The sequence below is a fragment of the Schistosoma mansoni genome, chromosome 1 (assembly GCF_000237925.1).
Source record: "Schistosoma mansoni strain Puerto Rico chromosome 1, complete genome".
NCBI lineage: Eukaryota > Metazoa > Platyhelminthes > Trematoda > Strigeidida > Schistosomatidae > Schistosoma > Schistosoma mansoni.
The window spans coordinates 11,420,543-11,437,999 of record NC_031495.1 but is presented as its reverse complement, the minus strand read 5'-3'; the positions used below and the strand labels follow the sequence as shown (position 1 = coordinate 11,437,999).

The 17,457-nt window shown below is 41.3% G+C and overlaps 1 protein-coding gene and 1 non-coding gene across 2 annotated transcripts; one reads left to right on the top strand and one right to left on the bottom strand.

The window, feature by feature from the left end:
* Window positions 1–6,500: 6,500 nt before the first annotated feature.
* Window positions 6,501–6,581, bottom strand: Smp_tRNA_00082_Ser_AGA.1.1. The gene has a single exon. It is a non-coding gene (tRNA).
* A 7,948-nt stretch (window positions 6,582–14,529) lies between these two features.
* Smp_150720 (hypothetical protein) lies at window positions 14,530–14,739 on the top strand (the record flags this gene model as incomplete). The annotated part of the gene is made up of 1 exon (XM_018793255.1): window positions 14,530–14,739. The coding sequence occupies one exon, from the start codon at window positions 14,530–14,532 to the stop codon at window positions 14,737–14,739; it is 210 nt and encodes a 69-aa protein (XP_018647786.1).
* Window positions 14,740–17,457: the final 2,718 nt, after the last annotated feature.

Genomic DNA, 17,457 nt, shown 5'->3' with positions numbered 1-17,457 from the left:
TTCACACCCCCTCAGCTACACTCAAAAATATGTCTCACATAAATTCACCTCTGATCCTAATATCATGATAATAGCATGATCAAACATGTTTTTATATATCAGATATTGGATCCGGTTTATCTAACAAACTATTTAAACGTGTGTTTACTTGAAAATATTGCTTATCCATTAAAAAGAAGAGATTTACACTAAGTTATGAAATGTCAGAAATTGAGTTTTCTACTTTTGAAATTACATAAATATACTGTTATTTTTATCTTCATAGTAGTTGCTTTTTGTTATATCTAGAGCTTTGATTCTTGCTATGCCGCTTACTACTAGACTACTTGAACGATCGAACCCGTAACGTCGTCAGAGAGAAGATAGAAGACTAGTAAGTAGGAATTTTATTCCCTAAACAGTGTCAAATATAGTACAAAAATCTCATGTATTTATAGTTTTCTGGCTGAAAGTAAATCATCATTCGGACAGCCAATAGCCACATAGGGCGTCCTTTTTATTCGTTCCATCGGGAAGCTACATGTCGACATTCTAGAATGTTCCTCTAGCAGTGACTGATGGAATGTCTTCGCTTTTTCTGGGCTTGTGAGCTTCCTTAGTTTGTCAACGAGCCATCCTTACACTTTTTAACATACTAGATGCTTATTAGAATCTATTGAATCAACTATTCAGTTGTATATTTATACCACTTACTTTTAAATCCAATTGTAATTTCAGTAAAGTTGAAATATGCCTAACAATGGGATCCAGTACACAAGTTTCTTTTTCATTTATAAATCATAGGCTAGATGTAACTGCACTCCAATGTTAATGTTTTCACTAGAACTCTAACCAAGAATATTCTACTTCAAATATAATCTTTAATATCAAGAACAAGAGAACTCAAACTCTGGAAGACATATATACATATAATCATGATTTCAGTTGATAAACATTGTTTCATCAAGACAGAACATCTATTAACTTTATTCTATTAATAATATTCATAACTAAAAAAGGTCACCCAGATTTCTTCAACTAAGCATCTTTTTGTTGTTATATATTATAAACAATAAAACATCTTCTTTGTTGTTGTTGTTGTCATCATGACGATTATTCAATAAGTTTCACTTTTATTTACTAACTCAATTGAAAACTTTGTTACTAGTTATGCACAACTGAAATAATCAATCATTTAGAACTACATATATATACACAAACACACACATTTGTACATAAATGTGTACAGTATTACAATATGATTTATGTATAAAAACATAATGAGTTCATCTATGTCACTAAATGGCGCCAATAAGTCATTTAAGATTGTTCTTATTTTTTGTTCTATTGTCTATTTTAAAAAAATAATAAAAGTCAAGTGTTGACTCGTTACTCTCTTAAACTCTTATTAATTTATCACTAAAACCAAAAAATATGATAAATTAATTTTTTTTATATTTTCTTAAAACGAAAGGTTTCTAATGTCAAACCAAAATGATGGTTAAAATTTGTTTTTTTTTGTTTTTTTTTTATATTTTTTTTGTATTTTTAATGAAAAAAATGTAAAAATAATGAGAACAAAAAAAATAATGAAAAATAAAAAAATTTTTTTTGGTAAATTCGAAATTTTATAAACATAAATTATATCCACTTTGTATTGTTTGTTTTAAATCTTCTCATTGATGTTTAGGACTACAATTGATCAATCTCTTATTAACATATGTGTATACTGTGTCTATTACTTAGATATAGCCTTAATTCATAAGCCTTATAAGCAAAGATGGATAGTGGCTAACATTTATAACCATTTTTTTAATTATTATGACTAAGCTTTTTTTTATCCATAGTTTAATGTAATTAATAGAAAATGAAATTCTCACGAATTTAGCCAAGTGATTGGTAAACATTATTGTTACCATTACTATTATTATTACTATTACTATTACTATTATTATAGAATAATGTTTAACGAAATACTTCAAGTATGTCTTGTTCCCCTTTTAACATAGAACCCCCCTACTTTTCTTATTATTTTCTTTTTAGATGCATTGAAAGTTTATCGTCTGTCTGAAAGATTGAAATGAAGGTGGTGGGGGTGGTGGTGGTGGTGGTGAGAATCAATAACATAATATTTTGTATATTCTTTCTTAAGAATAATGAGGAAACAATTCAGTCAAACTAATTATAAGTAACTGTGAGAGTCATTATGATCACTATGAATGTTCATTAAAAAAAATTAATGGATTTAGTTCATTTGTCAATGTTTTGTATTAATTTTTATCCCATTATTAAATGAAATGGAAGATTCCTTTTTTTGCCAATTTCATTGCCATGTAAAAATGAAAAAAGAAAAAACAGCAACAGTTTTTTGAGGTAAAAACAAAAGTGAACGTACTGTTGAAAAAAAGGAAGATAAATACTATCATTTAGATTTTGGTCACTTACTCATCTGTTGTTGTGAGTAGTTCTTTGAGGTTTGCACCACGGATTGATATTAGATAAGCAACCATTAGAAAACCAGAAAGCATTGGATCGCTGTTTTGTTATGGTTTGAGATTCTTTAACAGTTAACATCTATGAACCTACTGGTCGATCCAGTCTAAGATCTATATTTGTCACGATAGACGTCTAAACTTTAGACTGTTGAATCAACATCCAATGGTTTTAATTTCTAACTTTACTTAAAACGTAGTAGTGTACAACAGTCTTCCAATCCAACTGGTTAGTAATTATCCCATACCTGATATTGTCAAGCTTTACTGATCATGGCTTCTCATTAGAACTTCTGGAATCACCGCTCATTGAATTTCAACATATTAACCATTGGATATCGGCTTAGTGGTCTAAAGGTTAGGTACCCATCGTCGGACATAAAGATTCTGGGTTTCATCCTCTTATAGCAACTATCCTATACCCTATTTCGATTATGGTTCATTTTGGTTAAGCCCTTTTATTAACTTACTTATCAGACATTGTCATTGGGATAGTAACAATTCGCATATATCTTTGTACTGTTATGATCACCAAAGCACATGACAGACTTTAGCGATAACGTTGATTGCTTAAATATCATTTGATAATTCATCCTCCTCCCCATATATGTATGCACTCAAATCCTATTATTAGAATGAATATATAATCATTTGGAGATGGATACAACTGACAATCGGAAACGGTTATGCTGAATAAATACGATATAATATTTAATAATTGGTTGAGGAAGAAGCATAATAACACTACAGAAATGCAAATGGTGTTTGGATATATGTTAATCCAAGGATAATGAAGCAAATAATTTGATTGAGCTATAGATTGTTTAACAGATTATTAGTTTATTATATATTTTTGAACGAACATTTTTTCCTCGTTCGAGAATAATCAGTTGAATGTACCTACATCGGAGTAGGACAAAATGGGATTACTGGATCTCACTTTCTATTTACCTATTGAAAAGGTGAATTTCAATACTCATATTATGAATTTGTTACAATAAATTACTTTGTTATTTTGTTTTTCCACCTCAATAATGCTCTATAACTTTTGACAAACATGAAAATGACTTTATTATTTATTAGTAATCTTAAACAAAAACTTTGTGGTGGTCGATATTCGATATTATCCTTAAACTTCGTATATTGTTCGTCCTGATTACCGTTACTCGATAACGCGCCAACGGTGAATAAATCAGAAGGCGAATACGAAGTGTTGATTACGTTTATTATTGAAGCACACACAGATATCCCAAATTGCAGGCACGTTAAGCAAGCATGAAAGAATAGTGCCGTAAAGCAAGCGAGCGAGCGCGCTAGAGATCGATTGATCGAGTGATCAAGTCAGCGAGTAAGCGAGTACAGTGATGTACATATATATACAAATGGAAATGCATGAATCATTGAATCAATTAAGCGATTAATAGTAAGGCTAACAGAATGAATACATGGGTAGGCAGTAAGCAATGCTCAAGCATACATAATAAAGGTACAATAGTATAGATAGATTGTTATTGTCCGAATGACACTGTCCGTTAAATAAGTTAACAAAAGGCTTAACCAAATTAGATATGAACAAACTCGATTGTATGTGAGCTGCTTCATCCTCCGGAATAAGATTGGTGTCATTAGCATTAACCGGACACTTAAGATATAATTGATTGATCCCTGGGTGCTGATCAAATCCTGTCGACCAAGTTGCAATTTGGCCACTAGTGCAGGTGACTCAACATTACGTACACTATGTTGATATAAGATGGTGGTTGGAGGTAGTCAACTACCTCCACCATATGATGTTAATTTGTTTTAATTTAGATTCATTTTAAAGTTTTTCTTTTTATTTCATTCGTCATTCTTTTTTAAATTTATTTTTTATTATTTTGCTGGGAATTTTTGAAAATTAACTTAATGTACACACTTTTGTATGTATAATTTGAGTATAAATTATTAATATTATTGTATCTTCAGAAGGGGTTTTGTGGAGATTTCAGTATTTTCATAATTGAAATCATGAGTCAATTGAAACGAAACGGCCTTCCAGTGCTTCCAGGTTTTCCTTGGTGGTCTAGCTTCAATTGACTCGCGCTTTCAACTATGAAAATACTAAATCTCCACAAAAACCCCTTCTGATAATAATAATCATATGCTCACTAGTGACTGACTTCAAGAGGTATTTCATGGAGTTCTAGTGAGAAGCAGTGACCAATGTAGTTCAAATCACGTCTGTTATGAGATAGGAACTCATTGAAGGCAATTGGTTAGCGGTTGCTCAAATTCGTGGATTGGTTGGAGTTAAACATTAACACCATTGGATGCCGGCCAGCTCAGTGGTCTATCGTTTAAGTGCTCTAGCGCGAGACTGGTAGATCCTGGGGTTCGAATCTCGCAAGGCGAGGTCGTGGATGCGCACTGCTGAGGAGTCCCACAGTAGGACAAAATGGCCGTCCAGTGTTTCTAGGTTTTCCTTGGTGGTCTAGCTTCAATTGACTCACACTTTCAACTATGAAAATATTATTGTATCTGCTAATTTGGTTATTTCATTTCACTTACACTCTCATTTTGTCTCTTAATTAGTGTTTCTTTTTTTTCTTTTTTACATTTAACTACATCGTTTACATTATAACTGAAATCTAGTTTAGTTTGAGAAAGAAAGAAAAAAATAATAAAGTAAATTATATTCACATAATTTATATTACCTTTCATTGTATCTACCTGTACCTACCTGGGTACAAAACATAGTTCTATCTTAGTCATTATTATTAATATTAAATACAAAGATGAACGAAATTCAACAAGTTTGTTTACTTTTCATTATTATAACTGTCAAAGATTAGATTTTGTTACATACACACTATAGTGCAGATACAGTCAACTAAATAAAGATTATTATGTACAAGCATACAAAGTAAATTTGAATTAATAGAAACAAGGTAGATAGAAACATATTTTAAACCAATTCTTCAATACCTATCTAAAGTTGTTTTTTATATTTAAAAAGGTGATTATATTCATGATAATGACAATGTTTGTAAATTACTTATGTCATTGTTAACTTCAGCTGATATGACAATTGTAATTGAGATTTCAGAACATCTATACACAAATGAATATATAGGTATATAAACTATGTGGAATGAATATTGTATCGAAATTTCACTATTAAAAAATTAACTATGATTTTCACTTAGATAAAATTATTCAAAACATTGATATTTGGCAAAAGAACAAACAAGCAAACAAACAAACAAACGACATACAACTAGTGACTAACCTGAATACTTATATACTTTATTTTTCTTAAAATATTTAGATGTTACTTACATTACGAAAATAATTATATAGTTGAAATCATTAGTCAATTGAAGCCAGACCACCATGGAAAACATGGAAGCACTGGAAGACGTTTCAACTTATTGTGACACTACTCAGCCGTGTGTAACCAAGATCCATCCTCATGAGATTCACACCAACGACATATCAATATCGCACGTGTGAACGCATTGTGGATGAGCACCACCGAGGAGTCCAAAAATAGGACGAGGTAATATACAGTGGAATAGACAAATAGAAAGAAGGACGAACAGACAGACAGACCGACAGACATACATACAGATAGCTGGACAGACAGACACACATGAACACATTGATTCAACTGAATTCCCACATACTACGACCGATTCTCATCAACATTACTCTGCCTCTTTCACTTGCTCGCTCGCTCTCTCTCTCTCCCTGTCTCACTCGCTCTCACACTCTATCCATCATTGAACTATACACAACGACTGGAGATTTGATGAATTGTAATTCCGTTGGAATGCTCAAGCGTGACCTTATCCACAGATGACAGACACGTACTTGTCCACTTCATTCAATCCGTTCACAAAGCGACCAATTCATCTGGATTGCTGATGGAGAGGCAACAGTAGGAGTGAACGTGTAGGACCGGTGAGTGTCATGAGTAGGTGGAATTGGGACGGTCGCCTACCAATCGCCAGCACGTCAGCCACCACAAGTCCGTAGTGACACTGACATCCGTGCAGTCCGACTGTTGGGCTCGGCACGTAGTTGTATGATGTATGTGATGGTTGATTTTTGTGTCAGATCAAAATTCCGTCGCGAGCAGGATTTGAACCTGCGCGGGGAAACCACATTGGATTTCTAGTCCAACGCCTTAACCACTCGGCCATCGCGACACATTTTATGCACCGTCTCAACATCCAACATCATAACAACACCACCGACAACAGACTCTACGTCAACAACACTCGGCATCCAGTCATCAACACTCACTCACTTCGTCACTGTCCACAGAAACGCTCCCACTGTCCACGAACATCGAAACACCATCTTCACCTCCGACTCTCAACCGAAGAAGCCGATCATCCACGCCAAACACAATTCAACACTGCATCAGTTTCGTGTTACTCTGAGAGCCACACAAACCAGCAGACTCACCACTTAATGATAACCCATTCACACACACATGCATCAAGTGCGCATGCTCATGCACAACCACATGTGCATACGCACACATATGTAACGAACATAAGTCGATGCGTGAACGTGGCCACTTTCAAAGTGTACACAATAGTCACAGTCCGTGTAGCCAACTATCAATATATTAGACATAGTTTCCACTGAATGGATTCGGAGGTGGTGGGAGCTGTTTCGGTGGTTGATCATTCATCACTGATCTCTTCGTCGGAGAGCGGAGAGGGGTTTTCCCACTTGCAATTACTGACCTGAAATCAGTAACACATGTGAATTGTACAGATGTGGGAGAACCATTCACATTCAGGACAATTGACCACGTGTCATCATCCACTCACGAATAAATGATCTGAAGTTTCTCGAGGATTGGTTCCACTGGTGTCTTCACCTGTCCCTGTGTGTCTGTGACATACTGAAAGAACCACACTAAGCTGCGAACACCGTTGACAGAAGGGTGACATATGGATCGAGTTGAATATCTGTACACACGTCGCGAGATTATGTGTGTGCATGTTGTGTGCATGTCGGTTGTTTGTGTAAGGATGAGTTATGAATAGATGTGACATTATTGTGTTTGTGTCAATGTATCCATGCATTTCTGGATGCCTGCGAATATTTACTGAACATGGACACAGAGACGTGATCATATACAAACACACATACACACACACATGTACACATGTACACATGCATACAGACATACATACAGAAAGACAGACAGACAGACAGACGCACCGACGGACAGACAGACGCATCGACGGACCGACAGACGAACGGACCGACAGACAGACCGACAGACATACATACAGATAGCTGGACAGACAGACACACATGAACACATTGATTCAACTGAATTCCCACATACTACGACCGATTCTCATCAACATTACTCTGCCTCTTTCACTTGCTCGCTCGCTCTCTCTCTCTCCCTGTCTCACTCGCTCTCACACTCTATCCATCATTGAACTATACACAACGACTGGATATTTGATGAATTGTAATTCCGTTGAAATGCTCAAGCGTGACCTTATCCACAGATGACAGACACGTACTTGTCCACTTCATTCAATCCGTTCACAAAGCGACCAATTCATCTGGATTGCTGATGGAGAGGCAACAGTAGGAGTGAACGTGTAGGACCGGTGAGTGTCATGAGTAGGTGGAATTGGGACGGTCGCCTACCAATCGCCAGCACGTCAGCCACCACAAGTCCGTAGTGACACTGACATCCGTGCAGTCCGACTGTTGGGCTCGGCACGTAGTTGTATGATGTATGTGATGGTTGATTTTTGTGTCAGATCAAAATTCCGTCGCGAGCAGGATTTGAACCTGCGCGGGGAAACCCCATTGGATTTCTAGTCCAACGCCTTAACCACTCGGCCATCGCGACACATTCTATGCACCGTCTCAACATCCAACATCATAACAACACCACCGACAACAGACTCTACGTCAACAACACTCGGCATCCAGTCATCAACACTCACTCACTTCGTCACTGTCCACAGAAACGCTCCCACTGTCCACGAACATCGAAACACCATCTTCACCTCCGACTCTCAACCGAAGAAGCCGATCATCCACGCCAAACACAATTCAACACTGCATCAGTTTCGTGTTACTCTGAGAGCCACACAAACCAGCAGACTCACCACTTAATGATAACCCATTCACACACACATGCATCAAGTGCGCATGCTCATGCACAACCACATGTGCATACGCACACATATGTAACGAACATAAGTCGATGCGTGAACGTGGCCACTTTCAAAGTGTACACAATAGTCACAGTCCGTGTAGCCAACTATCAATATATTAGACATAGTTTCCACTGAATGGATTCGGAGGTGGTGGGAGCTGTTTCGGTGGTTGATCATTCATCACTGATCTCTTCGTCGGAGAGCGGAGAGGGGTTTTCCCACTTGCAATTACTGACCTGAAATCAGTAACACATGTGAATTGTACAGATGTGGGAGAACCATTCACATTCAGGACAATTGACCACGTGTCATCATCCACTCACGAATAAATGATCTGAAGTTTCTCGAGGATTGGTTCCACTGGTGTCTTCACCTGTCCCTGTGTGTCTGTGACATACTGAAAGAACCACACTAAGCTGCGAACACCGTTGACAGAAGGGTGACATATGGATCGAGTTGAATATCTGTACACACGTCGCGAGATTATGTGTGTGCATGTTGTGTGCATGTCGGTTGTTTGTGTAAGGATGAGTTATGAATAGATGTGACATTATTGTGTTTGTGTCAATGTATCCATGCATTTCTGGATGCCTGCGAATATTTACTGAACATGGACACAGAGACGTGATCATATACAAACACACATACACACACACATGTACACATGTACACATGCATACAGACATACATACAGAAAGACAGACAGACAGACAGACAGACAGACGCATCGACGGACCGACAGACGGACGGACGGACGGACGGACGGACCGACAGACAGACCGACAGACATACATACAGATAGCTGGACAGACAGACACACATGAACACATTGATTCAACTGAATTCCCACATACTACGACCGATTCTCATCAACATTACTCTGCCTCTTTCACTTGCTCGCTCGCTCTCTCTCTCTCCCTGTCTCACTCGCTCTCACACTCTATCCATCATTGAACTATACACAACGACTGGAGATTTGATGAATTGTAATTCCGTTGGAATGCTCAAGCGTGACCTTATCCACAGATGACAGACACGTACTTGTCCACTTCATTCAATCCGTTCACAAAGCGACCAATTCATCTGGATTGCTGATGGAGAGGCAACAGTAGGAGTGAACGTGTAGGACCGGTGAGTGTCATGAGTAGGTGGAATTGGGACGGTCGCCTACCAATCGCCAGCACGTCAGCCACCACAAGTCCGTAGTGACACTGACATCCGTGCAGTCCGACTGTTGGGCTCGGCACGTAGTTGTATGATGTATGTGATGGTTGATTTTTGTGTCAGATCAAAATTCCGTCGCGAGCAGGATTTGAACCTGCGCGGGGAAACCCCATTGGATTTCTAGTCCAACGCCTTAACCACTCGGCCATCGCGACACATTCTATGCACCGTCTCAACATCCAACATCATAACAACACCACCGACAACAGACTCTACGTCAACAACACTCGGCATCCAGTCATCAACACTCACTCACTTCGTCACTGTCCACAGAAACGCTCCCACTGTCCACGAACATCGAAACACCATCCTCACCTCCGACTCTCAACCGAAGAAGCCGATCATCCACGCCAAACACAATTCAACACTGCATCAGTTTCGTGTTACTCTGAGAGCCACACAAACCAGCAGACTCACCACTTAATGATAACCCATTCACACACACATGCATCAAGTGCGCATGCTCATGCACAACCACATGTGCATACGCACACATATGTAACGAACATAAGTCGATGCGTGAACGTGGCCACTTTCAAAGTGTACACAATAGTCACAGTCCGTGTAGCCAACTATCAATATATTAGACATAGTTTCCACTGAATGGATTCGGAGGTGGTGGGAGCTGTTTCGGTGGTTGATCATTCATCACTGATCTCTTCGTCGGAGAGCGGAGAGGGGTTTTCCCACTTGCAATTACTGACCTGAAATCAGTAACACATGTGAATTGTACAGATGTGGGAGAACCATTCACATTCAGGACAATTGACCACGTGTCATCATCCACTCACGAATAAATGATCTGAAGTTTCTCGAGGATTGGTTCCACTGGTGTCTTCACCTGTCCCTGTGTGTCTGTGACATACTGAAAGAACCACACTAAGCTGCGAACACCGTTGACAGAAGGGTGACATATGGATCGAGTTGAATATCTGTACACACGTCGCGAGATTATGTGTGTGCATGTTGTGTGCATGTCGGTTGTTTGTGTAAGGATGAGTTATGAATAGATGTGACATTATTGTGTTTGTGTCAATGTATCCATGCATTTCTGGATGCCTGCGAATATTTACTGAACATGGACACAGAGACGTGATCATATACAAACACACATACACACACACATGTACACATGTACACATGCATACAGACATACATACAGAAAGACAGACAGACAGACAGACGCACCGACGGACAGACAGACGCATCGACGGACCGACAGACGGACGGACCGACAGACAGACCGACAGACATACATACAGATAGCTGGACAGACAGACACACATGAACACATTGATTCAACTGAATTCCCACATACTACGACCGATTCTCATCAACATTACTCTGCCTCTTTCACTTGCTCGCTCGCTCTCTCTCTCTCCCTGTCTCACTCGCTCTCACACTCTATCCATCATTGAACTATACACAACGACTGGAGATTTGATGAATTGTAATTCCGTTGAAATGCTCAAGCGTGACCTTATCCACAGATGACAGACACGTACTTGTCCACTTCATTCAATCCGTTCACAAAGCGACCAATTCATCTGGATTGCTGATGGAGAGGCAACAGTAGGAGTGAACGTGTAGGACCGGTGAGTGTCATGAGTAGGTGGAATTGGGACGGTCGCCTACCAATCGCCAGCACGTCAGCCACCACAAGTCCGTAGTGACACTGACATCCGTGCAGTCCGACTGTTGGGCTCGGCACGTAGTTGTATGATGTATGTGATGGTTGATTTTTGTGTCAGATCAAAATTCCGTCGCGAGCAGGATTTGAACCTGCGCGGGGAAACCCCATTGGATTTCTAGTCCAACGCCTTAACCACTCGGCCATCGCGACACATTTTATGCACCGTCTCAACATCCAACATCATAACAACACCACCGACAACAGACTCTACGTCAACAACACTCGGCATCCAGTCATCAACACTCACTCACTTCGTCACTGTCCACAGAAACGCTCCCACTGTCCACGAACATCGAAACACCATCTTCACCTCCGACTCTCAACCGAAGAAGCCGATCATCCACGCCAAACACAATTCAACACTGCATCAGTTTCGTGTTACTCTGAGAGCCACACAAACCAGCAGACTCACCACTTAATGATAACCCATTCACACACACATGCATCAAGTGCGCATGCTCATGCACAACCACATGTGCATACGCACACATATGTAACGAACATAAGTCGATGCGTGAACGTGGCCACTTTCAAAGTGTACACAATAGTCACAGTCCGTGTAGCCAACTATCAATATATTAGACATAGTTTCCACTGAATGGATTCGGAGGTGGTGGGAGCTGTTTCGGTGGTTGATCATTCATCACTGATCTCTTCGTCGGAGAGCGGAGAGGGGTTTTCCCACTTGCAATTACTGACCTGAAATCAGTAACACATGTGAATTGTACAGATGTGGGAGAACCATTCACATTCAGGACAATTGACCACGTGTCATCATCCACTCACGAATAAATGATCTGAAGTTTCTCGAGGATTGGTTCCACTGGTGTCTTCACCTGTCCCTGTGTGTCTGTGACATACTGAAAGAACCACACTAAGCTGCGAACACCGTTGACAGAAGGGTGACATATGGATCGAGTTGAATATCTGTACACACGTCGCGAGATTATGTGTGTGCATGTTGTGTGCATGTCGGTTGTTTGTGTAAGGATGAGTTATGAATAGATGTGACATTATTGTGTTTGTGTCAATGTATCCATGCATTTCTGGATGCCTGCGAATATTTACTGAACATGGACACAGAGACGTGATCATATACAAACACACATACACACACACATGTACACATGTACACATGCATACAGACATACATACAGAAAGACAGACAGACAGACAGACGCACCGACGGACAGACAGACGCATCGACGGACAGACAGACGGACGGACGGACGGACGGACGGACCGACAGACAGACCGACAGACATACATACAGATAGCTGGACAGACAGACACACATGAACACATTGATTCAACTGAATTCCCACATACTACGACCGATTCTCATCAACATTACTCTGCCTCTTTCACTTGCTCGCTCGCTCTCTCTCTCTCCCTGTCTCACTCGCTCTCACACTCTATCCATCATTGAACTATACACAACGACTGGAGATTTGATGAATTGTAATTCCGTTGAAATGCTCAAGCGTGACCTTATCCACAGATGACAGACACGTACTTGTCCACTTCATTCAATCCGTTCACAAAGCGACCAATTCATCTGGATTGCTGATGGAGAGGCAACAGTAGGAGTGAACGTGTAGGACCGGTGAGTGTCATGAGTAGGTGGAATTGGGACGGTCGCCTACCAATCGCCAGCACGTCAGCCACCTTGTGGTGTCCGTAGTGACACTGACATCCGTGCAGTCCGACTGTTGGGCTCGGCACGTAGTTGTATGATGTATGTGATGGTTGATTTTTGTGTCCGATCAAAATTCCGTCGCGAGCAGGATTTGAACCTGCGCGGGGAAACCCCATTGGATTTCTAGTCCAACGCCTTAACCACTCGGCCATCGCGACACATTTTATGCACTGTCTCAACATCCAACATCATAACAACACCACCGACAACAGACTCTACGTCAACAACACTCGGCATCCAGTCATCAACACTCACTCACTTCGTCACTGTCCACAGAAACGCTCCCACTGTCCACGAACATCGAAACACCATCTTCACCTCCGACTCTCAACCGAAGAAGCCGATCATCCACGCCAAACACAATTCAACACTGCATCAGTTTCGTGTTACTCTGAGAGCCACACAAACCAGCAGACTCATCACTTAATGATAACCCATTCACACACACATGCATCAAGTGCGCATGCTCATGCACAACCACATGTGCATACGCACACATATGTAACGAACATAAGTCGATGCGTGAACGTGGCCACTTTCAAAGTGTACACAATAGTCACAGTCCGTGTAGCCAACTATCAATATATTAGACATAGTTTCCACTGAATGGATTCGGAGGTGGTGGGAGCTGTTTCGGTGGTTGATCATTCATCACTGATCTCTTCGTCGGAGAGCGGAGAGGGGTTTTCCCACTTGCAATTACTGACCTGAAATCAGTAACACATGTGAATTGTACAGATGTGGGAGAACCATTCACATTCAGGACAATTGACCACGTGTCATCATCCACTCACGAATAAATGATCTGAAGTTTCTCGAGGATTGGTTCCACTGGTGTCTTCACCTGTCCCTGTGTGTCTGTGACATACTGAAAGAACCACACTAAGCTGCGAACACCGTTGACAGAAGGGTGACATATGGATCGAGTTGAATATCTGTACACACGTCGCGAGATTATGTGTGTGCATGTTGTGTGCATGTCGGTTGTTTGTGTAAGGATGAGTTATGAATAGATGTGACATTATTGTGTTTGTGTCAATGTATCCATGCATTTCTGGATGCCTGCGAATATTTACTGAACATGGACACAGAGACGTGATCATATACAAACACACATACACACACACATGTACACATGCATACAGACATACATACAGACAGACAGACAGACAGACAGACAGACAGACGCACCGACGGACCGACAGACAGACCGACAGACATACATACAGATAGCTGGACAGACAGACACACATGAACACATTGATTCAACTGAATTCCCACATACTACGACCGATTCTCATCAACATTACTCTGCCTCTTTCACTTGCTCGCTCGCTCTCTCTCTCTCCCTGTCTCACTCGCTCTCACACTCTATCCATCATTGAACTATACACAACGACTGGAGATTTGATGAATTGTAATTCCGTTGAAATGCTCAAGCGTGACCTTATCCACAGATGACAGACACGTACTTGTCCACTTCATTCAATCCGTTCACAAAGCGACCAATTCATCTGGATTGCTGATGGAGAGGCAACAGTAGGAGTGAACGTGTAGGACCGGTGAGTGTCATGAGTAGGTGGAATTGGGACGGTCGCCTACCAATCGCCAGCACGTCAGCCACCACAAGTCCGTAGTGACACTGACATCCGTGCAGTCCGACTGTTGGGCTCGGCACGTAGTTGTATGATGTATGTGATGGTTGATTTTTGTGTCAGATCAAAATTCCGTCGCGAGCAGGATTTGAACCTGCGCGGGGAAACCCCATTGGATTTCTAGTCCAACGCCTTAACCACTCGGCCATCGCGACACATTTTATGCACCGTCTCAACATCCAACATCATAACAACACCACCGACAACAGACTCTACGTCAACAACACTCGGCATCCAGTCATCAACACTCACTCACTTCGTCACTGTCCACAGAAACGCTCCCACTGTCCACGAACATCGAAACACCATCTTCACCTCCGACTCTCAACCGAAGAAGCCGATCATCCACGCCAAACACAATTCAACACTGCATCAGTTTCGTGTTACTCTGAGAGCCACACAAACCAGCAGACTCACCACTTAATGATAACCCATTCACACACACATGCATCAAGTGCGCATGCTCATGCACAACCACATGTGCATACGCACACATATGTAACGAACATAAGTCGATGCGTGAACGTGGCCACTTTCAAAGTGTACACAATAGTCACAGTCCGTGTAGCCAACTATCAATATATTAGACATAGTTTCCACTGAATGGATTCGGAGGTGGTGGGAGCTGTTTCGGTGGTTGATCATTCATCACTGATCTCTTCGTCGGAGAGCGGAGAGGGGTTTTCCCACTTGCAATTACTGACCTGAAATCAGTAACACATGTGAATTGTACAGATGTGGGAGAACCATTCACATTCAGGACAATTGACCACGTGTCATCATCCACTCACGAATAAATGATCTGAAGTTTCTCGAGGATTGGTTCCACTGGTGTCTTCACCTGTCCCTGTGTGTCTGTGACATACTGAAAGAACCACACTAAGCTGCGAACACCGTTGACAGAAGGGTGACATATGGATCGAGTTGAATATCTGTACACACGTCGCGAGATTATGTGTGTGCATGTTGTGTGCATGTCGGTTGTTTGTGTAAGGATGAGTTATGAATAGATGTGACATTATTGTGTTTGTGTCAATGTATCCATGCATTTCTGGATGCCTGCGAATATTTACTGAACATGGACACAGAGACGTGATCATATACAAACACACATACACACACACATGTACACATGTACACATGCATACAGACATACATACAGAAAGACAGACAGACAGACAGACAGACAGACGCACCGACGGACAGACAGACGCATCGAAAGACAGACAGACAGACAGACAGACAGACGCACCGACGGACCGACAGACAGACCGACAGACATACATACAGATAGCTGGACAGACAGACACACATGAACACATTGATTCAACTGAATTCCCACATACTACGACCGATTCTCATCAACATTACTCTGCCTCTTTCACTTGCTCGCTCGCTCTCTCTCTCTCCCTGTCTCACTCGCTCTCACACTCTATCCATCATTGAACTATACACAACGACTGGAGATTTGATGAATTGTAATTCCGTTGAAATGCTCAAGCGTGACCTTATCCACAGATGACAGACACGTACTTGTCCACTTCATTCAATCCGTTCACAAAGCGACCAATTCATCTGGATTGCTGATGGAGAGGCAACAGTAGGAGTGAACGTGTAGGACCGGTGAGTGTCATGAGTAGGTGGAATTGGGACGGTCGCCTACCAATCGCCAGCACGTCAGCCACCACAAGTCCGTAGTGACACTGACATCCGTGCAGTCCGACTGTTGGGCTCGGCACGTAGTTGTATGATGTATGTGATGGTTGATTTTTGTGTCAGATCAAAATTCCGTCGCGAGCAGGATTTGAACCTGCGCGGGGAAACCCCATTGGATTTCTAGTCCAACGCCTTAACCACTCGGCCATCGCAACACATTTTATGCACCGTCTCAACATCCAACATCATAACAACACCACCGACAACAGACTCTACGTCAACAACACTCGGCATCCAGTCATCAACACTCACTCACTTCGTCACTGTCCACAGAAACGCTCCCACTGTCCACGAACATCGAAACACCATCTTCACCTCCGACTCTCAACCGAAGAAGCCGATCATCCACGCCAAACACAATTCAACACTGCATCAGTTTCGTGTTACTCTGAGAGCCACACAAACCAGCAGACTCACCACTTAATGATAACCCATTCACACACACATGCATCAAGTGCGCATGCTCATGCACAACCACATGTGCATACGCACACATATGTAACGAACATAAGTCGATGCGTGAACGTGGCCACTTTCAAAGTGTACACAATAGTCACAGTCCGTGTAGCCAACTATCAATATATTAGACATAGTTTCCACTGAATGGATTCGGAGGTGGTGGGAGCTGTTTCGGTGGTTGATCATTCATCACTGATCTCTTCGTCGGAGAGCGGAGAGGGGTTTTCCCACTTGCAATTACTGACCTGAAATCAGTAACACATGTGAATTGTACAGATGTGGGAGAACCATTCACATTCAGGACAATTGACCACGTGTCATCATCCACTCACGAATAAATGATCTGAAG